Here is a 20420-nt window from a genome sequence, read left to right on the forward strand (position 1 = left end):
CACTGCACTTTTTTAAGCTCCCCAGGCTGCCCAGAAAGTGCAAAGCAGAAATATTTTGCGGAATAAAATGTTCTGGAGGTATCACTCTGAAGATTTTTATAGAAGCATCAAGGAGACATTCTAAATATTTTTGCCAATTTTCATCAAACTCTATGAAGAAATAAGTTGGATTTTGAAAACCACGTCCCCCTTTAGGCTTAGAGCAAAATACGTTTGCTGGCAGCTTGAAAACGTCCGCAAATTGAATGAAGCAAGTTAGAAGGGTAATTATTCATGCAACAAATTTTTAATGGTGAACTTCCTAAATATAATTTCTTTTTACCTAGATGGATGTGTTTTCACATATGGTGACATATATTAACAAACTGCTTTGCTTTCGATTGCAGAAGGCACGACAAAGCGGAGACGATGCTATGTGACTAACGAACGGGAAGCCAGAGTCCCTTTGGAGCGTGGGTAAGCATTTTGTCTGACACTGCAATTAAAGGTACTACCAGCGATCAAAAATGATTGGATGTGTTGCATTAGCGTTATATACACACAAGATGAAGGCTCTTTTTGATTTGGTAGATAACAGTACGAAGATTCCGTGACCTCTGAAGAGGGTTTCCACAGTGAGATAGTTCTGCAGTGAAGGCTCATTCTAGAATTTTATCACACTATGTTACTGACAAGCAACATGCCCATACACACACACACTGCTCATTAATTAGTGCATAAAGAATCAAGTATGCAGGTTTACAAATTGTTGCATTGAGACTAGTTGAAATTTCTAAGTAACTTGTAAGGTGATTTTACCCAATGTCCCTGTACATTATGTACTAGCTTCCTACATTGAATTTGCATTGCCTTGTATTATGCTTGTTAGTGTTATGTGAGTGTTTCCATTCATATGATCAGGGTGTTTTTGTCTCACTACATCTCACCACTGCTGCATTTCTTATCTCTTTTTCAGTTTAGTGGCATGTTTGACAAACCCTACACCCATCATGCATTAGTACTTAAAAAGGTTGGCATAAAACAAAGAAAATTAATTGATCTAGATGTTTCAATTGTCCACATCTGTAAACAGTTGTTAGAAATTGAAGTGATAGCTATAACATATTGGCTCCCTGTGTGCTGTTGTGAGCTAATGTGTTGGCTGCATTATGTTCATGCTGATGAGGACGCTTAGAAATGTATCGGCAGGAACAGGCTTGGAACTGCTGTGTCGACACAGTCAAATGTAGGCATATTGGATTCATTTACTTTCATGGCCAGCGAGGCATGAGTTTTGTCTAATGGAACCGTAGTTGTGGGAGATATGGGGTTCTCCTCCGTACTCTTGGGACAAAGGAACGACAACACAGTAGTGCAAACAGTCACAAGGGCATTTATTGCACCTTTCATAGATCAATGCCTGCTGGCCGAGTTGCTATCCGCAAAACATGCCGATGGGCGCGCGACAAATCTAGAAGTCCGACTCACCGAGCGACCGGATAGCGAGCGAATATGTTCGCCCCATGCTGGATCCCAACGCCTGGTCATTCGCGTGTACGGTCACGCGAATGGTGGCACGTTCGAAGGCGGCCACGCGAGACAGTCTCGCAGAAGCATGGTCGCAGCGCGTGCGGAATGTCCACGCAGTTCACCGACCCACCGGGAAAAAGCGGAAGCGCCTGTCTCCCGGCGCCCAAGTCACTTCGCCTGTTGGCGGCGTTAGCAGCTAATTAGCAGCGCAACACTCGCGCCATCTCTCGCACTGTGCCCCAACCACATCGACCGCCACGGGCGTCACGCAGGCCACGTGGCGAAGCGGGATTGCAGGAGATGAGCTATGCGGGAAAACTTTCCCGCATAGCTCCCGATCTCAGGGGAGGCATGAGAGTCGCGCATCCCCACATCCCCCCAACCTTAAATCACTACATATTCCGGCGAAACATGTGACACGGTCTAACATTAACCCGTGCTTCGCGAACAAGATAGTACATGCAACAGTGGTCGCGCAGAAGAAATGTCTACACGCTGTCCATAACATGCGAGCCGACTGTCCTTGGGTACACCGCTGGCGTCCGCCGGTCATAGCAGCAGCTTTGCAGACTCGACGGCAAGATTCCAGGCCAGGACTCCAGAAATGGCGACGCAATAGTTGGAACGAGCAAGCGTCGCTCGCGCCGACACGCCCTGCTGGCAAGAACCGCCGCAGCTGTCGTTGACCGCCGGCTCTTTTGTCCGCCGCCGAGGGTTGTGAGCTGGATGCAGGAGGCCGCCGAAGTCGCTGCGCCGAACTGGCCACAGCATCACCATCGCCCGGGGTGGCTCGGTCGTAGTCCGGGGCAGCAGCGCTGACGATGTGCAGGTGACAGCAAACCAGGGGTGACTCCAATCACGCTGCGTAAACTCAACACACTCGGCAAACACTAAAGTAGTGCAAGGGAGAGGAATTATGCATGCGCATCGCCCACGTGGTACGATGTTCAACTCGGCTAGCAAAAGATCGGGCAGCTACTCAGATGCTAAGTTCACGTGAACGAAGCTCGCTTTCTTGAGTCGAACGAGTAATTTCAATTCGTGCGAGGCTAAATAGAATGAGGGAAGTGAATTGCAACACCTCAACGCCACGGTCCACCAGGTTGTGTCCCTCCACGTGCGACAGGCAGCTTCGTAAAGCCTTAGGCCTAAATCGTCGCTACCCTGACAACAACCGGCATCCAAAAACAACACCCAAAATGGGCACAAAACAGGCAGCCGCGAGGAGACCTTAGCTCTGTGAGGTGGTCCTACTCCGCTCGGTGCACACAGCATCCGAGTTGACGGCGCCCACCGTCCCAGACGGTGTCGGAGCGCCCGGTGCCAGGCCGCAATACCAGTCAGCCCGTAGTGGCACCCGTGGCCCGCGGCCACCCGGCTCCCAGAGCCGTGACTTCATCAGAGTCAAAGAGATAGGAGAAGCTATTTACATGAGAAATTCGGACCATCCACGAGGCTTCCGTACTCACTCGCTTCAGGCTTGCCACTGCTCCGCGGGCGCTCAGCCTCACTCTCCCAGGATGCAGACCACGTGGCTCTCGTACTGACGAATGTCATTAAAAAACACTTGCGAAAAGGCTTAGCATGTTGACAAGTTCAAACACACTACAGCCACCTTCGCCTCTCTCAAGAAAGCACGTCGCCAACGCTAGCGATCAAAATCCACGCTAGCACTACGCTTCGGTTCAAACAAAGGTCTCGAACGAAGCAAAACTGTTAAAACTATCGTCCGATGCCCCAAGAGGCCCCACGTTGGGCGCCAGATGTGGGAGATATGGGGTTCTCCTCCGTACTCTTGGGACAAAGGAACGACAACACAGTAGTGCAAACAGTCACAAGGGCATTTATTGCACCTTTCATAGATCAATGCCTGCTAGCCGAGTTGCTATCCGCAAAACATGCCGATGGGCGCGCGACAAATCTAGAAGTCCAATTCACCGAGCGACCGGATAGCGAGCGAATATGTTCGCCCCATGCTGGATCCCAACGCCTGGTCGTTCGCGTGTACGGTCACGCGAATGGTGGCACGTTCGAAGGCGGCTACGCGAGACAGTCTCGCAGAAGCATGGTCGCAGCGCGCGCGGAATGTCCACGCAGTTCGCCGACCCGCCGGGAAAAAGCGGAAGCGCCTGTCTCCCGGCGCCCAAGTCACCTCGCCTGTCGGCGGCGTTAGCAGCTAATTAGCAGCGCAACACTTGCGCCATCTCTCGTACTGCGCCCCAACCACATCGACCGCCGCGGGCGTCACGCAGGCCACGCGGCGAAGCGGGATTGCAGGAGATGAGCTATGCGGGAAAACTAGATCTCAGGGGAGGCGTAAGAGTCACGCATCCCCACATAGTAAATACCAACAAGGCACTTTCTTGCAAGGAATGAGGTGTGCTCTAGTGCTGAAGAACAGAGAGTTTCAGTGCGCCATTAAGAAAAAAAAAAAAAAGTAACTGACGTAATGTGGAATGTGCTGGAGTTGGGCTGCGCCCCTGCTGCTTCAGGTTATATTGGTCCCAAATTTCACTATAGCCAACTTCCGTTATTTGAGCCTTGACGGGATTGACAAAATTGACTGAATTATCCAGCGGGTCTAATTAAACAAGATGCTGGAAAGGACGTCACAAAGCTGATTCATATGGCAGTGTTTACCCGAATTAACCCTTTCAGGGTCAATGACGTAAATATATGGTGCCGTGAACAAGTCCAAAATGGTTGATGCCGTATATTTACAGTGCTGTCTGTACATTTAAGAAGCGCGCCAGTTTCCTAACTTTTTCTTTTCTGGCATGTGCTGCCACTATGTAAGAATACAGGGAATTTTTTTCTCACGCCTCCCTCTCTCGGTTTTCGTTGCATGGTTTGTTTTAGAGATAGTTTGCTCCAGCGCGTCTGTATACTACTGCTTCCGCGTTGGGGTGTGCGCGGGCGGGTGGTGGTTTGGGTTTTGTTCCGCGGGTGGTTTTGGCTTCTTGCGCTTGTATAACTGATGGTCGTCTGGTTACTAATTGCTCAAAGGGTGACCCCCTGTTTTTTGCTTGTTTAGTGCTCACAGGGGTGCGCATAGGAAGGATGCCACTGTGCATGCTTTTCCTTTTTTTGTTCTTTTTCTTTTTAGACTCGCGAAAATTAATCGCCTCTGGTTGGCGATAAGATGAAAATTAGCGGAAGTTTGTCACACGTGTTGCTTTTTTGCCAGGCACACAACCACACAGTTTTCTTGAGTGCACTCACCTACGCAGTTTGATTACGCTGTGCACGTAAATATTAGTGTAAGAGCAGAAACATTTGGCATTTGCGAAATGTTCTCGTGTGTGCATCTTCTAAGCCTTGAACTATGTGTATAACAATGCATCAGATTTTTAATTCTTATAAGTTTGTTTCCTACTTTTTATTGTTGTTATTCATTAATAAGCAATACATATATACCAATGCAAAATAATTTTTTCTCACTTTACGGTCACCCTTGAAAAGTTACGGTAAATCTTTTTCGAAATAGGTCCCTCAGAAGAATTGGAATCTGCAATAAAAAAGATCGACCCTGGGCGGTCGCATATGGTGAAAAAAAATGGATCCTGAAAGGGTTAAATGCGCACCCACTTTCTGTGTGTCCAAAGTAGAAGACTAATATAGAGATAACAGTAAAGCTCCTAAACAAAGTAGAAATCTAACAGGCACACTGTTTTCTAGCAAGAAAAATGGGCAAGGGTCTAATATGTGTTATACAATGGTGGCCAGTTTTCTAAAGTCAGCTTTGCCACATTACAGTTGTGGTACGCGGCAAGGCATACAATGCTGCGACTGCAGTTTTTTGTTATACTTTCTTTGGGAAAAAAAAGTGGACATTAATATCATAGCCATACATTGTGAGCTACTATTATTGTTTAAAAATCTACCTAGGGCAGGCCGAAAATAGGCATTCCTTATGGGAGGTGAAGTGTGTTCAATGCATTCATTGTCACTTCAGCTCTGCCGAGATAGGTGCTGCCAGTAAAGGGGTCACAATTGCGGTGAGCTAGAGGTCAGGCACATAGTGCCTGCTGATCGGTCAAATTTTCATTGTCAGTCCAAAGCCGACTTTAAGATCGAAATGAGTTTGGGCCCATAGAAATTAATGGCTGCCGGTTGGGACTTTTGGCCAGGTCGAATAATTAAATTAACTGGTGTTGAACTAACAGCGGCCTACTGCTTTTGGGTAATGAGACTGGCAGAAATAAAAATGAGCTCTTTTAAAATACTTTTTTTTGTAGGTGGCAGAGGCAGACTCGAATCCAATCTTATGGCAAGTCCGGTGTGAAGGGGGAGGTCATCTACGTTGCTCCATGTGGCAAAAAACTTAGGAGCTACCCCGAAGTGCTCAAGGTAAGTGTTCATCAGAGTTTTATGTTAGGTATTCAGCAGTTGTCATTTGTAGACACACTTAAAAATCGGCTTTTAAGCGAATCCCAGCTCACTAAAGTTCCAGAAGGCAGTAGATTTGCATTTGATAACCTTCAGCCCGCTTCCGAAGAAAAAATGTGCACGTAGGATATGTGCACACCTATGCACATTCCAAGAGTCAAGTGGCGCGTTGCAGGGACTACTTATTTATTTTTTTATATAATGTACCTTGTAGGCGTCTATCTACGGCATTCGGTAAGGAGGCCTTGTACAATAAAATAGGAATCTAAACCAAAGACAGACAGACTTAGAACAAACTGCATATAAGAATACAGACATCAATAAAAGTAGAGACAACATTATAGGCATAAATTCATACGTATCAGATAAAAACACTGTACAGTATACATTTAAATAATTTAATTAATTTAAGTACATTGATAATACTCTGCAGAGGTCTCGCTGCAAATCTGTATATCAGATCATTCAGACACAGTGAACGTTCAACATGGTCCTGTCGTCTTACTGCAGAGGTTGTTGACAGCTGTAGCTACATCAGTTACAGCAGCTAAGTAGCATGCCGCAGTTCATACCAAGCATATTTCCTGCATGCGCACCACATTGCACAAGAAGGTTCGCAAAAGAGCAGGTGATCAAATATTTTTCTCTGCACTAAGGAAGTTGGGATGCCTTTGCAGGAGGCTGACATGAATGTCTGTCTTTATGCTTGTGTTCTGTCTTTAGGTTTGTGTTAACAGATACATCCCATGCTGTTTCCTTGCTAATATCTGCAGACCAGGAAGTGTTACAATATAAAGTATAAATCTGCATCCAAGTTGCACAATTGGGCTTCACTGTGTGATCTCCTACTGCGTAGAAAAGGAACATTTCACTTGAGAAGTTTTGGGCATCTGTTACTTTATAGTGTGCTAAAAACAATTTTTTATTCTCTTGCAGTACTTACAACAGAATAACATTACTGACATTGGAAGGGAGAACTTCAGCTTCAGCTCCAGGATGATTGTTGGAACCTTCTTCGAGACCACCAATGGCGGAGAAGACACTGATGTGAGTCGACTGACAACTTTTAAGGCACTCATTCTAGTATTTTGAAAGTACAATTTAAAATCAATTAACCCCTATTTTTTTCAGTGTGAACTAGCCTGTACATTGAGCCATAATTTGGAAGTTTGTCAGAATGATTGCCAAAACTTTCAGTCTACTTGTGGCATGTGCATGTGCTTGCGCTCAGCAGCTTCTTTAAAAATGCTTGAAGTGCAGAGTTTCTGTACTGCATAGCATGAGATGCTTCGACTCGAGAAAATGTGAACTAAAGAAACTAGAGATTTGAAAAGCATTGAGGACCTTTAAATGATGGCGGGAAGGGGGGGGGGCGGCGGTGACATGTGCACAAGGAAACCAGTTATTTCTTTTCCTGGGCCACATGATGTCTGCAATGGAACAGTTGTACCCTTCGTCTCATCATCCATTGCCCCCTCTCGTCCAGGGCTGCCGTGTTATGAGTGAAGAGGAGCTGGCCTTGCGCTTGCGCCTGCTGTGTGGTGTGCACGCAGTGGTGCCGCCGCCTCTGATGGCAGCGCTACCTCCCTCCTCGACGGCAGCAGCCAGGAGTGCCTCGCCCCTGCTGGGCCTGCCTGGCCTTGCGGGGAGCTCCCTGGCCGCTGCCGTGGCTGCTGGTGCCTCGAGTGCCGGGGGTTCTCGGAGGGGACGGCCACGCAGTCGCCCTTCCCCGGACCCACAGGAGCGAGTCATGCAGGAGGCTGCCCTGCTCCAGCACAGGCAGCACTTTGAGCAGCAGCAGCATCAAGGTGGGCACTGTTGTACTCCCGTATAAGGCAGTTTGTCATGACTTCCCTTGCGGTATCCATAGCAGCCTTTCCTTGCTCTGTTAATTAGAATGCATTGCAAGAGGTGAATTATAAAAATATATGTGGCATGCAGTGTAACATAAACAGCATTATAGCACTCTTCAGTGCATCATTACACACACACACACACATATATATATATATATATATATATATATATATATATATATATATATATATATATATATATATATATATGTGTGTGTATATATATATATATATATATATATATGTGTGTATATAACAACACTTATATATTCCAGGAATGCGCAAAACTCGATACAGGGTGTTTTTGAGGCTTCAAAAAATGGTAGTTCAGGGTCCCTTGTGTTACCAGTTACTCAATAGTGCTGGTTAAATGTGACATTTTATTGAGCCTTTTCTGTGATGTTCATTTTCTTCTTTCTCTCTCTTTCTTTCTCTATTTCATAGAAGAAGCGAGGCGGCACCATGAGCAAGTGAAATTGATGAAGCAGCAAGAACGTTTTGAACGCCTCGAGCAGCAACGCATCGAGAAGGAACTGCGCACCCAGCAGACGATTGAGGTTCTCTTCACTGCCTTTAACACCTCTTCAGCTGTTGTATGTGTGAACCTTGCTTTACTTGATGCCTTTCTGGCACTTGCACTTCTGGGGAAAGAGTATTTTTGCACCTGCAATTTTGCCTCATCTGTACTTTTCCTTTTCCCCTTGTTCACGTTCTAGAATGGCCCATCCTCTCTATGTTGTACTGCATGTTGGGCATGGAACAACAGAGGTCCTCTTCTGTCTTGTGCTCACGTCCTTAAAATGTGCGAGTAATCCATCACAGCAGAGAGTGCATGTTAGTAATCCTCGGATGAGGACATGACTGGTGTTGCTCCATCTGTTGTAAAAATATGTCTTGTCTGGTTTCATTGCCCCTGAGTGTGTCCAGCTGCCTGAGAGGACAATTTCTACGCTATGGAGAATGGTGGTGTCTGTTGTTGGCCGTCTTTTTTGCGGTTATTTTTCTTGATTGCTTTGTCGTTGTTGTGTATGCGTCTTGCTCGGCAAGCATGCACTGACAGAGCATTGAAGAGGGGTTGGTGTCACTTCTGTTGGTGCGTCGGAGTTGCACTTATTGGAAAAGGGTGCTAGGTGGAATGTTGATTTTGCATGGTTACACGTCTCCCTGCATCAGATCCGCCGCAAAAGGAGGGAGGATATAGAGAGGCAGCGCCAAGACGACGCTGTTCGCAAAGCTCAGGTACTGTTTAGGGGATGTACTTCTGCATGCTTCAGATATTGGCTTCACAGCCCACATTATATTTGCTCAAATGTCAGCTGGGAACTGCAACAGAGGTGTTTTGTTTCATAACTACGACACTAGTGGGCTACAGGGGGTAAGTGCCTTGGAAAAATATTTTCATGCATTCACAAATTTGCGCCGATGGGATGCTCCTCTTAGACTCCACAGAGGGCAGGGCAGCAGTGCCTCCTGAATAAAGCAGTCACTGCTTTTTGGCGAATGCCAGTTCTTGCAGTATTGAGTTGCCTATTCTGGCAGGCAGTCTGCCAGTAATTACCATGGTCAAGTCTGTGTGCATCCTTGATAGGATCATGAAAGCTCACATGTCAGCAGAAAGCCCCAAACTGATGCCAGTGTCAAGCAGTCAACGTTTTTGTGAGGTCTGCACTTCAGCATAGCAAGAATATGATGCGCATTCGGCTGGGCAAGAGGCAAATGCGAAATGCCCCCATGGCCTTGACCATAGTGAAATTTCAAGTGGATATTATTCCACTGAGTAAAAGCTTGCTAACCGGTTTTCTGTCCCACTGGCCATGAATTTTCTTTTTTTGACTGCCTGATTCATTGGAACATTATTACGGCTATCCACTTTAAAAAGTTAATTGGCGACTACAGGAATTACTTGCAAAGTTGCAGATGATTGAGCATGCTTCTGTTGCCCATCACCAGGCACGATTCCCTCTGTAGTGCATTCTTGTGTTCTTGGACTTCATAAACTATTGGTTATAGATTTCGTGGGGATTAGGCAGCTTATAGCAATCACAATTGGTATGAATATCAACAGCAGAAATTACTGGGGATTCAAATTAAGCATGCCAGTAGGTGCAGAGGCATGGGTGCTTTCAGTTTACCTAGATGTGGTTCCACTGATGTTTGGGCTTATATTAGATACTTGCCAGTAGCTGTAAGGGGTGTTTGCTACCTTCTGCCACTTTGCATTTTCTAATATGTACATGCATTGACATAGGTAGGTACTGCTGGAGATCACCGATCTTCTCATTGCTTGCACACTGTTTTAGTGCTGTTGCATGTTTTGAGAAGGAACATGTTTGGTACTAACCATTGTAAAACAGCATGCCATCTTGTTTGCACACTGCCCTCTCTTTCATACCTAGCATCCAACTGCCCTTGTTCATGTTGCTTGTATTGGTTTCTTTATGCTCTTCATGTAGTGCTCATTATCAGTTTTTTTATTAAGCTGCTTAATGCTGACATGGGCGGTAGGGCATCCTGACATGAAGAGGGTAGGCCCTTGCTTTTAGGCATTTGGGCACATTGCACCTCACATATGTGGGAAAATTCGCTTAACATAAAATTGCTTAATCCATTGTTGCACCGTAGCAAACCAGTCATTTTGATCTGTGATCCGTACCAAACTTACCTCTTCTTACCTTTCACCCCGGCAAGGTTTAGCACATTAGTTGTTTTGCAGCACTTTGGTATGTCTTTAAGGAATGCACAACTTATACCAGAGGTACCACGAAATGTGGCGTCCAGCATGTGCTGCTTTTCTTAAAAGGAATGATGCACAGAACGACAGAAAGCTGAGCTAGTTGGTAAAGATTCTTTATGCAAAAAAGAAGTGAGGCGTGCAGACAGGACACAAGAGTAGAGAAGTGGACCAGCACGAACGCCGACTATCAACTGAAGGGAGCACTGAGGCGAAAAAAGAAAGAAGACACAAAACTCATCTGCGCATGCTCAGGAATGGTAACACTACGTGTCAGTCGGGTACACGTGCCGGTCTACGTGAGAGATAGCTGTTAAGGCACTTAATCTCTTCCTTATGTAACGTAATCGAAGGCTGACTCACTCACGCACGCACTTCTACCATTATAGATATGCCGTGCCTCTACTATAAGATGCGTATCTTCATTCTTATTAACTCTGGCGTGCAGTTACAATCTCGGCAATGTAGCGAAAGATTAGAAGGCAATCCATCGGTTAACGACCTTTTATGTTCCATTAGCCTCTGATTGATACACCGTCCCGTTTGCCCTACGTAGAATTGGCCACAGCTAAGGGGAATATTGTAAACCACACCCATACGACAGTCAGTAAAATTGTTGTTCTTATTGTGCTTCACTGGACAAATATCTGTTCGTTTTTTGCCTTTTACCCGCTCCTTTTTATTCTGTACGGCAGCGCATATCTTACCTAGCTTATTCGGAGCAGTGAAAGCAACATTAACATCATATCTACTTGCAACTTTTTTAAGCCTGTGCGACACTGAATGAATATACGGAATAGCCACTACTCTTTTCTTGCTATTACTTCTTTCTGTAATCACGTCCGTCCCTCTCGAAACAGACTTCTTTAGGCGCTCAGCCACAGTGGCCACCGCTACACTAGGATAACCTGCTTCTAATAGGCGCCGGACCTGCGCATTAAAACTGGCGCTCATTTTGTGCATGCAGGATCTGGTGAGGGAAGGCTTAAGGCACGACATGGCAATTCCGTTTTTTACTAATTTAGAATGCTTGGATTGAAAGTTTAGCAACGGCTTCGAAGATCTTGGGAAGTACTGCCAACAAACATGATTTTGTTCGAAGATCAAGGAAATGTCAAAAAACTGAATTACGCGTTGCTGAGGAAATTCCTTGGTAAACTTTAATCCTCCCCCATAAAGTTTAAATTGCTCACTTACTGAGGTAGCAGCGGAATCGAATTCTTCCCTATTGCAGAAAATCGGGTAATCATCAACGTAACGCAATATCTTGATAACGCTATCACCTAAGGCTTTCTCTAAGCAGTTGTCAACCTTACTCAGGTAAATGTTGCTAAGAATAGGGCAACCTTTGAGCCAATACAAATGCCTGATTTATGCAGAAAAACGCCGTCTCTCCACCCAATTAGCGTCGACTTCAAGTACATTGAAAGAATTTCTAGAAAAGCTCCCGTGGAAACACCATTCCTGAGCATGCACAGATGAGTTTTGTGTCTTCTTTCTTTTTTCGCCTCAGTGCTCCCTTCAGTTGATAGTCGGCGTTCGTGTTGTCCACTTCTCTACTCTTGTGTCCTGTCTGCACGCCTCACTTCTTTTTTGCATAATGAATGATGCACAAAGTGTGCGCTCCAATCGCTTCAGCTGCACAATTTTTAAACTGTTGAGAATCAGAATGTAATTTTTGGGACCTAGATTTCTGAACTGGTTAAAAGCTCTTCATTTAGACATCTGACCATAAGTCCACATATGTATATATGTAAGTATATATATAAGTCTACAGTAGAATCTCGATGATACGAATATCTCAAGACTGTGAGAAAATTCGTATCACGTAGGTTGTATTTATATCCTGTAGTGACGTAGGTCACCCTGGCAACAGGTATGCGAATGGTGCATCAGCACAGCCACTCTGCCGGCCTGACAACAGCTAGTGTCTGGCGCTACTGGTGAGCCAGGCCCTTATCATTGGCTCTGCCGGGGAATGTGTGGTGGCTCATTTGTTCGTAACATGCACGGTGGCTTGAAAAGGGTTCGCAACATCCAAAATTTAGCGCTTTACAAGCTAATGGTCCCTTGAAAAATTCGTATCAGTCCAAAAATTGTATGAGGCATGATCATATCACCAAGATTCTACTGTATTTCTTTAAATTCTTGTATTTCTAGAATTACGTATCCAAAGGCTAGCAACTGAAATGGTCACATACTTTGGCTGCTCCAATTACCTCTTAACCCTTTGCTCTACCTCTACCAAGCGCGACCTGTACTCACCCTGACTGCTTGTACCAATATTGTCAGGGCTGAGCCCTACACTACCAGGCCGCAACTGCTTCTGCTTTGTTTGCCGGAGATGAGCCACACTCATCAATTCAAATTGAGTTGTGCATTTGACTTATGGCACTTGAACACATTCTTTGATGCTCTCGATTCCTTTCATTGCCATCTGTTCAGATAATTATGCCTGAGCATTATATGTGTGCTGAGGAAAAGTGTCCATTTCAGCTCTGAGCTCAGATGTCTTTCATTTATATTTGAGGTCTTTGTAAGAGACAAACCCCGCCTATAGCTTTTCAAATGGGGATGTAATGCACCATAATTTGCTAGAATAAAAAATTGCTAAATTTTTCATTCCTAATGAAAGAACTTGAGGTTTAATGTAGTGACAGCAACACTTGTTGGGCATACAGTAATGCCTCATTAATTTGTAAAATTGGATAATTTGGACTCGTCTACTGGTCCTCGCAGGCGCATGCATTATTTAATGGCTTCATACTTGTTAATTCGGATCTATTTGGCCAACTTGGGTCTGGTCAACTTGAACAACGCTCAAAAGCAGCACGATGAGCATGGAACGCTTGCATTCAACTGAAGCAGAGAGGCGGAGCATGTGAAGGCGGAGAGGTGAAGCATGTGGCGGAACGCCACATTGCCATAATTATCAGCGGAAACTACAGGAACCGACGCCTTATGCCTATTTGTGTCTTTATAGCCATTATTCTTGCGTTTACCAGAGCACATGACACCACATTGGCCGTGTACCTTTAGAACTGCGCAGCCACCATTCATGATCTCCTCGGTGGTAACCATGGTTGTGTCCACAGCGGTCGTGACAAACAGTACTTTCATTTTGACACAGTCCGCGTTTGCCGCGTGCCTTCAGAACTGTGTGGTCACCATCCATGATCGCAGTGACAGCAACGACGGTTTCAACTGCTGTGGTTGCAGTGAGCAGTAGTTTTGTTTTCGAGCGATGGGCACACGCAATGTTAGACAGTGTGGGAATTGTAAAGGATGATGAGCTATTCTGCCGCAAACTGCATGCTGGCATCAAACTTGCTGGCTACATCGTGATGCTGTAGCCAACCAGCTCACTGGTCAAAAAAAATAATCGGGATAAGCAAGTCTCTGATGAAGACACAGCCCTTGCACTATGGCTGCACTCCGTAGGATGGTACAAGACCTTTGCCGCTGCAAACTCTAATCAATCGTGAGGTGATGACAATTGCAGCTTGTTTGCTGCTTTTTTTCCAAAATAGAAGTAGGATTTGCTGAATCATTCAGTTTTATAAGTGTGTTGTTGTAGTAAGCATGTAAGTATTTGTTTATTGTTCTTTTGACACCCTCGATAATTTGACTTTTGGTTGATTCGGGCTTTTTTTTTCGGTCCTGTGGAATCCCAACTAACAAGATTTCATTGTATACTTGTTCTGCAACTGTCATTAGCCGATCAGGTGTTTGACCATGAAAGTGCATATTTGTCATGCAAAGTTAGGCGAGCCTGTATGGTGACTGCCAGTGCGCAAGCAGTGCACAACTATAAGTTATTGTATGGTTAAATACTATTATTAAGTACATAAACCATTTTAAATCAGCTTGCGCTTTGTCCTTCGCAGCATTACACCTTGGAGAAATCAGTGTGCTTCAGCTGCTTTCATTAGCATTCATTTTGCTAACTTTTCTGCAGTTTGAAAGCAGTAAAACAATTAAACTTGTGTAACGTTGTATGCCCTCCAAAAAAGGCAGTAGCTACTGAACTGTGCGCACCATAGGATGCATTTAATTAAAATGTTCACACCTGTAGATTTGGCTTGAGCAGCAAACTTTGTTCAGGTGAATGTCCCTCTGTGCAAGCATGTTCAAACCTCTGTCGAAACCTCTGTGCAAGCCTCTTTGCCAGAGAGGCAGTTAAGAGTCGCGTGAAGCTTGGTTGAGGGGACACTAAAAAGAAACACGAAGTCAGTTTAGGGTAGTAATGTATTATTTTGAAACCATATTTTCATTCATTTTGCTGTAATAGATGCATTATCAAAGAGAAAATAGAGGTGGAAGTCCAATTCATTCAATTTTACACCAAAACCCCAGCAACAATATTTCAGTGCAACATCACAAATTTTGAAGTACTTTTTCATGTTTTGGCTGTTGTGGCTCAGCAAAATTTCTCAAAACTTGCTAACTTCAGTCTTTAGCTCTTTAAGAACATAATGTAGTCCATCTGTACTGATAAAAAATAGCCCAAGTGCAAGCTAGCACCATCAAAATTCATGACGTCACGTTGAGCTGATGCAGAGGAACATTAAGATGTCATTGCCATTGTATTTCATTTTCGCATCTTTTCTGGCTGTTCAAGCTTCCTCTCCAGTTAAAAGTAGCCTTTTCAAAAGTTTTGTAGAAGGGTAATTAACTGAATTATTTTTCCCTTTATTGTCTGTTTATCAGGAAGTCTCTAGGCATGAAGCTCACAAATAAAGTAGCTGTGAAGGATGCTTTTCTTTCCTCCTGCTTCCGCATAACCTTGATGCATTCTCATTTCTTCCAATCTGTTTTTTCTGAATGCTTGTCTTCTCCTGCCTTTAGGAAAGAGAAATGAAGAGGCAGCAAGCTTTAATCCTGCGAGAGCAGGTGAGCATATGTTGCTGCCTTGCCTTCTTAAACCTTGCTGCATTCTTTGGATCACGCATTTCCTTTTACTGTGCCAGCAGTCTATCATTCATCCAGCACCTAAAGACATGTGTTGTTTCCCTGTCTGGCAGCTAATGCCTCTTCTATTTCTCTGGTACACAGCCCTCTTCCCTACCGTGCCCTGCTCCTCTCAAGCATATGCACAGATGTGAGGTGGTGCGTGCGTCATGAATGTGGTCACAGTGCACGTCTGACATTTTCCCTTTGTGGTTCTTTATAGCAGCATAGCTGCTGCAGCTAGGCTGGGCATTGGACAAGGATTTTTCCTGTTGAACGTGACTGTCGCACCAAAACTATGTGGGTGCATTAAAACTGAGTGTCACTACGCACTGCTCGGACCACAAGGCACAAATCAGCAGTCTGGTTTAATCGTGGGGGTGTTGTTGCTGTAGGGTAATGCAGTGGGGGCAGGAATTAAGCGCCCTTAAATGATTGTTTACATGTCAAGCATCTTTGAAATAAGTGCATGCATTGTGTACAGAATACTGAGGCAATCATTATTGGTGAATATGGCACTGCTTTTCTGTGAGGGAAGCCACAAATTCAGAAAAATTCTGGCAGAACCCATCTCACAATGACTTTCGAAGTAAATGCGGTTAGCATTCAAGCAATGTGGCACCACACCAAATCACGACTGCCAAAACAGGTCATGTATGACCAGTATGCTTCAGCCGGGCACCTCTCCTGCTTCCATCTTATGCACCATCTAGCAGATTGCTTGCGATGCCTGTGTGAAGCCCCACTCTTTTTGCATGGCCTCCGAGATCTGTGATGCACCAGTGTGGGCCAACAGTGAGAATCACTCAGTGCCCACAGGCATTTGTAGCACAGCACAGCGCTACAGCATGGGGTTGTTGAGCTTGAGGAACCTGTGTGATGCCGGTTCGATTTCTCTCAGTGCTGAAGGTGTTTTAAAGGAGCCCTGGACCACTTTTTGTTGAAGTTGAGAAATGCATTTTAAATTCAGATAGGCTATTTCAGAAATACTTTGCCACAAGAAGTACTTCGTGTTCAGCAGAAACGGTGTTATTGGCACTCAAGCATCCCTGGTGAGGTGCTTCTGCTCATTCTTTAATGACGTGCACTGTTAAGGCTATGGCAGGGCAGGGCGTGCCCAAACGGTCCGCCTACTGAACATCACCGTGGCACGCAGTTCAAATGTGATTTCGGATGTTCGCGTAGATCCCCTACTTTGGATTTTGGCGCCTACGACATACCAAATGTGGTAGTCCTCAGAAAGCAACAGTACACTCAGCCAGCGCACTTGTTGCGTAGCAGACTGCAGCTACATGCAACTGTAGCCGACTTTACTGTGTATGTGCAGCCTTTGCTTTATGCACAACAGGGCTTGAGCGTGCACTTGCGCTCACATGCTCCAGTATGGCCGTGCTACAGGGGGTGGACCGGCCTTGCCCTGCACCAGCTTGACCGACCGTTAGTAGCCACATCCAACTTGTGCCTTTTGAAGCGCTATCAGTATCTCAGCTGTCAATATCTCAATACAAAGTGAAGCCGGCCAAGGTGCCTAACGAGGACTGGCCAGGAGTGAGCACGCGCTGGCAAGCATGCGTGTGGTCTGACCTTAAGTTTCGTGTGGTTCGAGGCTAGTTGAGTATTCAAAACTAGTCGAAATCAGCGAGACCCTACAGCTCCAACACCAATAAGCAGGGTAGCCAAACTATAATTTCTACGTGGACGGCCACGGCCAAGTGTGGGCAGATGATAGACAGCTTCTTCTTACTTCGGCCTGTTTATTAAACTACGCCACTGAATCGACGCACTAACAGTAGGAAGAAGCACCCTGATCCAAACGCCCTTTTTGATTGATGTCTGCTATTGGCCAAAAGCTGCCACTTATGGGAATCTTCTATATTACAAAATAAAGCATCCAGAAAAGAGTGAGGAGCAGCCTTCTGTTGAAAAGAGAGCATTTGAGAAGGTGACCTCACACTCTGATTGTGAGCTCCACGCACCGAGCATGACTGCAAGATATGGCTGAGATGTTCAGAGCAACGTATATATCCATAGACTGTGTTTTTTTCACCAAGCTCGAGGAGGGGTGCAGGACCCCTTTAAAGAGACTGATGAAATATCGCCTTCCTCCGTTTCGGATACAATGCTCTCGTAATGAACTGCGTTAGCGATGCCATCGCGCCTACGACCAGCCCGGAGCCCCGGCTGGGAGCGGCTTTTTCTTGCGAAATGACCAGTCTTTCGACAGCGAAAACACTGCTCCTTTTTGTGTGGACAGTCGCTTGCTTCGTGATCGTAGTTTCCGCAGCATGCGCACTCAGTATGGCTTTGCTTATCTTTGGTGAAGGTCTGATATCGGCGCGATCTACTCGCTACAGTGCACACCACTGCCTCATTATCAGGTCTAGTCATTGCGCTTACTTCGAGTGCGGCTGTCTCTGCCGCTATGGCAATCGTTTCAGCTTGGGCAAGTGTGAGCTCAGTTTTTTCAAGCAGCGTCTGCTGCACCGCCCGATTCCGGATGCCACAAGCAATGCGGTCCCGTAACATACGGTCCAAACTAGTGCCGAAGTGACAATTATCCGCAAGCTTGCGTAGCTCAACAACATAGTCCCGGACAGATTCGCTTGCAGCCTGATCCCTTGTAAAGAACTTTTAACTTGCGGCAACCTCATTAGTCTTCGGCGCATATTGGTTATTTAGGATGGTAAGTGCGTCCTTGTAACTCAAGCCATTTACTTTCTGGGGGGCACAGTGTCCAGCAAGAACGCCTATCGTCTTCGTTGACAGTGTCGAAACTAAGAGCGCCCTTTTCTTATCATCGGTCTTAATCTCATTTGCTTCAAAAAATGCCTCCAGTCGAGTCAAGTAAATATCCCACTTATCTTGATTTTCGTCGAAACTTGGGGTACCGAGGTTCGTAGCCAGGGCCATGACCGCCGATGCTCCCTAGATTCGATTGCTTTCAGTACCCAGCAGGACTCGCAGCGTTTCCGAGACGCCACTGTTCGTGGCGGGGGTTCCGCGGGGTGGTCACCCTCGTCGCCACTGTTGTGGCGGGTGGCAGAGCGACGGAGACGATCCAAGAGCACGTACCGCACTGATTTATTTCAGTGACAGCGAACTATATATATAGGCTGCTTGCCTATGACGTAACATAAAAAGAACGAATCATGTTTGACACGTGTGGCACAGCACTTCATATCAACTATAAACAATTCCCCTGCTTGAAAAATGGACTTAATTTCAATTCAATGTAGTATTTTTGCTCATAGCAAGCTCTTTGGCATGCAAGTGTTAGCTAGCATTAATATTCTTTCTTACACCTTTATAGGAGATGCAAAAGCGTCGGGAGATGCTTCTTATGGTTGATTTGGTGAGTTTTACGATTTTACTTTGTTTCATTACTTTCTCTCTGTGGTTTCTTGTTTTTTAGGAGCCTTATAGATGGAAATCACATTATTGTTAGTGGTTGATGCAAGAATAAAAATGCCTTTTACTTCATGCTTTGTTTAGTTTGAATGGTGATATGATGCCAGCATGTTAATAGAGCCAATATGTGCACCATGTGCTGTGGCTTCTTCACACAGGTCGGTCAAGCACTTCGTGGCTGGAACAGTTAGATGATTCCATTGTGCTGAAAAAGGCTTGTTGTATGGGGGCCACATTCTGTATCATGAAGTTTTGCCGATACCACTGTCATTGCACGGTGATTGGCTAAGCTGTTGAGCCCAAAGAAAGCCCATGTCACTTGTTTAGCATTTCACCTGATGACACCTTGTGTAGAAAAGATCGATAAGGAATGAATTGCTACACAACTTTATCAAGCATTATTGATCAAACAGTGGTCATCGCAATATTCCTTAATTTATTCCTATGCTGAACACAATCTAGCAAGGCAGGCCTATCTCTGCAAGTACCTCTAGCATAGGTGATGTCACAATACTGCAACACTGCAAGCGTGTCTCTAACCATTTTGGAAATTTAGCCCTGATACCACTAAAGAAAATAAGAGTGAGAAGAAAAGCAAATCACACTCGTCAGTGTGGCCTCAACCTAGTGAATGTCGATAACATTTTTAGGAAAAATAAAATGGCCTAATTGCACAAAAATCTGTGACCTTATACTAGTGTGCCAGCGCTATTTTTCTGGTGTGAAATTTAAAAAGGGAAACATTGCTATTCATTCTAAAGAAGAAAACGAAATTTTCTTTTTCTTTTGCTAGGGGCCTTGTTCTCCCAAATAAATACAAATTGCCTTGAAAAACTACTTGCTAAATTAAGAAAAGTTATGACGCATTCTATTTGGCGAACAGGAGCACTCAAGAGAGTCCCTAAAGTTTTCTCTTTATAGTAGCTACACTCCATTGGGTGAACACGAGCAGGAACGCTGTGATTAAATGGAAGAAAAGGAGCAGTTTGGTGATGCGGAGTGCAATCGAGAAAAGTTCGAGCATCACCAGTGTGAAAAGTGGAGTGCAAAGGAAGTCACTGATGCAAACACTCCATATCATTTTATTTTGGTTGTGTTCCCATTTTTTGGTTCATGTGCGGCAGCAATGGCAGCTGAAAAGTGAAGCTCACATAATAATCGCTGCAGGAAGGTAATCAATCTGGGCACATGATGTTGCCCTCTCACCTGCTTTCGGAGCACATGGAATGCTTCATTGAGGGAGCAAGCAGTCAGATTCTCGCTGTGGTACTGCTCTGCACCTCCCTGCTCTTTAGGCTCTGCTCCTGTTCTGACGATGGAATACGCTAATAGTGTTGGTCATTAGTGCCCCTTAAAAAAGAGCTTGTACCCTTCCTATATTGAAATTTGTTGACTGATATGGCCGTCATATTTTGGTGACTGACAGCAGATAAATTCAGGCATCAGTTGTTGGGCTGCCTGCTGGTGCTAACAATATTGATATACTGCTTATGACTAGCGAATGTGACCATCTTGTGAATGGAAATAGCTGACAGCCAGAATTAAAACAGAGAGAACAGACCGAACGGAAACAGCAT

General features: G+C 45.1%; 1 protein-coding gene across 7 annotated transcripts in view; it reads left to right on the plus strand.

Moving 5' to 3' along the window:
* LOC142582451 (bromodomain adjacent to zinc finger domain protein 2B-like) overlaps positions 1 to 20420 on the plus strand; it is a 119725-nt gene that overhangs the window by 36394 nt on the left and 62911 nt on the right. For 3 of the 7 annotated variants that reach the window (XM_075692185.1, XM_075692190.1, XM_075692184.1), the window contains 8 exons: positions 387 to 456; positions 5748 to 5859; positions 6835 to 6945; positions 7385 to 7706; positions 8199 to 8311; positions 8928 to 8993; positions 15334 to 15378; positions 18746 to 18787. In XM_075692185.1, coding sequence (XP_075548300.1) covers positions 387 to 456; positions 5748 to 5859; positions 6835 to 6945; positions 7385 to 7706; positions 8199 to 8311; positions 8928 to 8993; positions 15334 to 15378; positions 18746 to 18787 — 881 coding nt within the window. The remainder of the gene's footprint in view (positions 1 to 386; positions 457 to 5747; positions 5860 to 6834; positions 6946 to 7384; positions 7707 to 8198; positions 8312 to 8927; positions 8994 to 15333; positions 15379 to 18745; positions 18788 to 20420) is intronic. The other 4 variants (XM_075692186.1, XM_075692187.1, XM_075692188.1 and 1 more) reach the window with 4 other exon arrangements.

Source organism: Dermacentor variabilis, chromosome 5, assembly GCF_050947875.1.
Source record: "Dermacentor variabilis isolate Ectoservices chromosome 5, ASM5094787v1, whole genome shotgun sequence".
NCBI lineage: Eukaryota > Metazoa > Arthropoda > Arachnida > Ixodida > Ixodidae > Dermacentor > Dermacentor variabilis.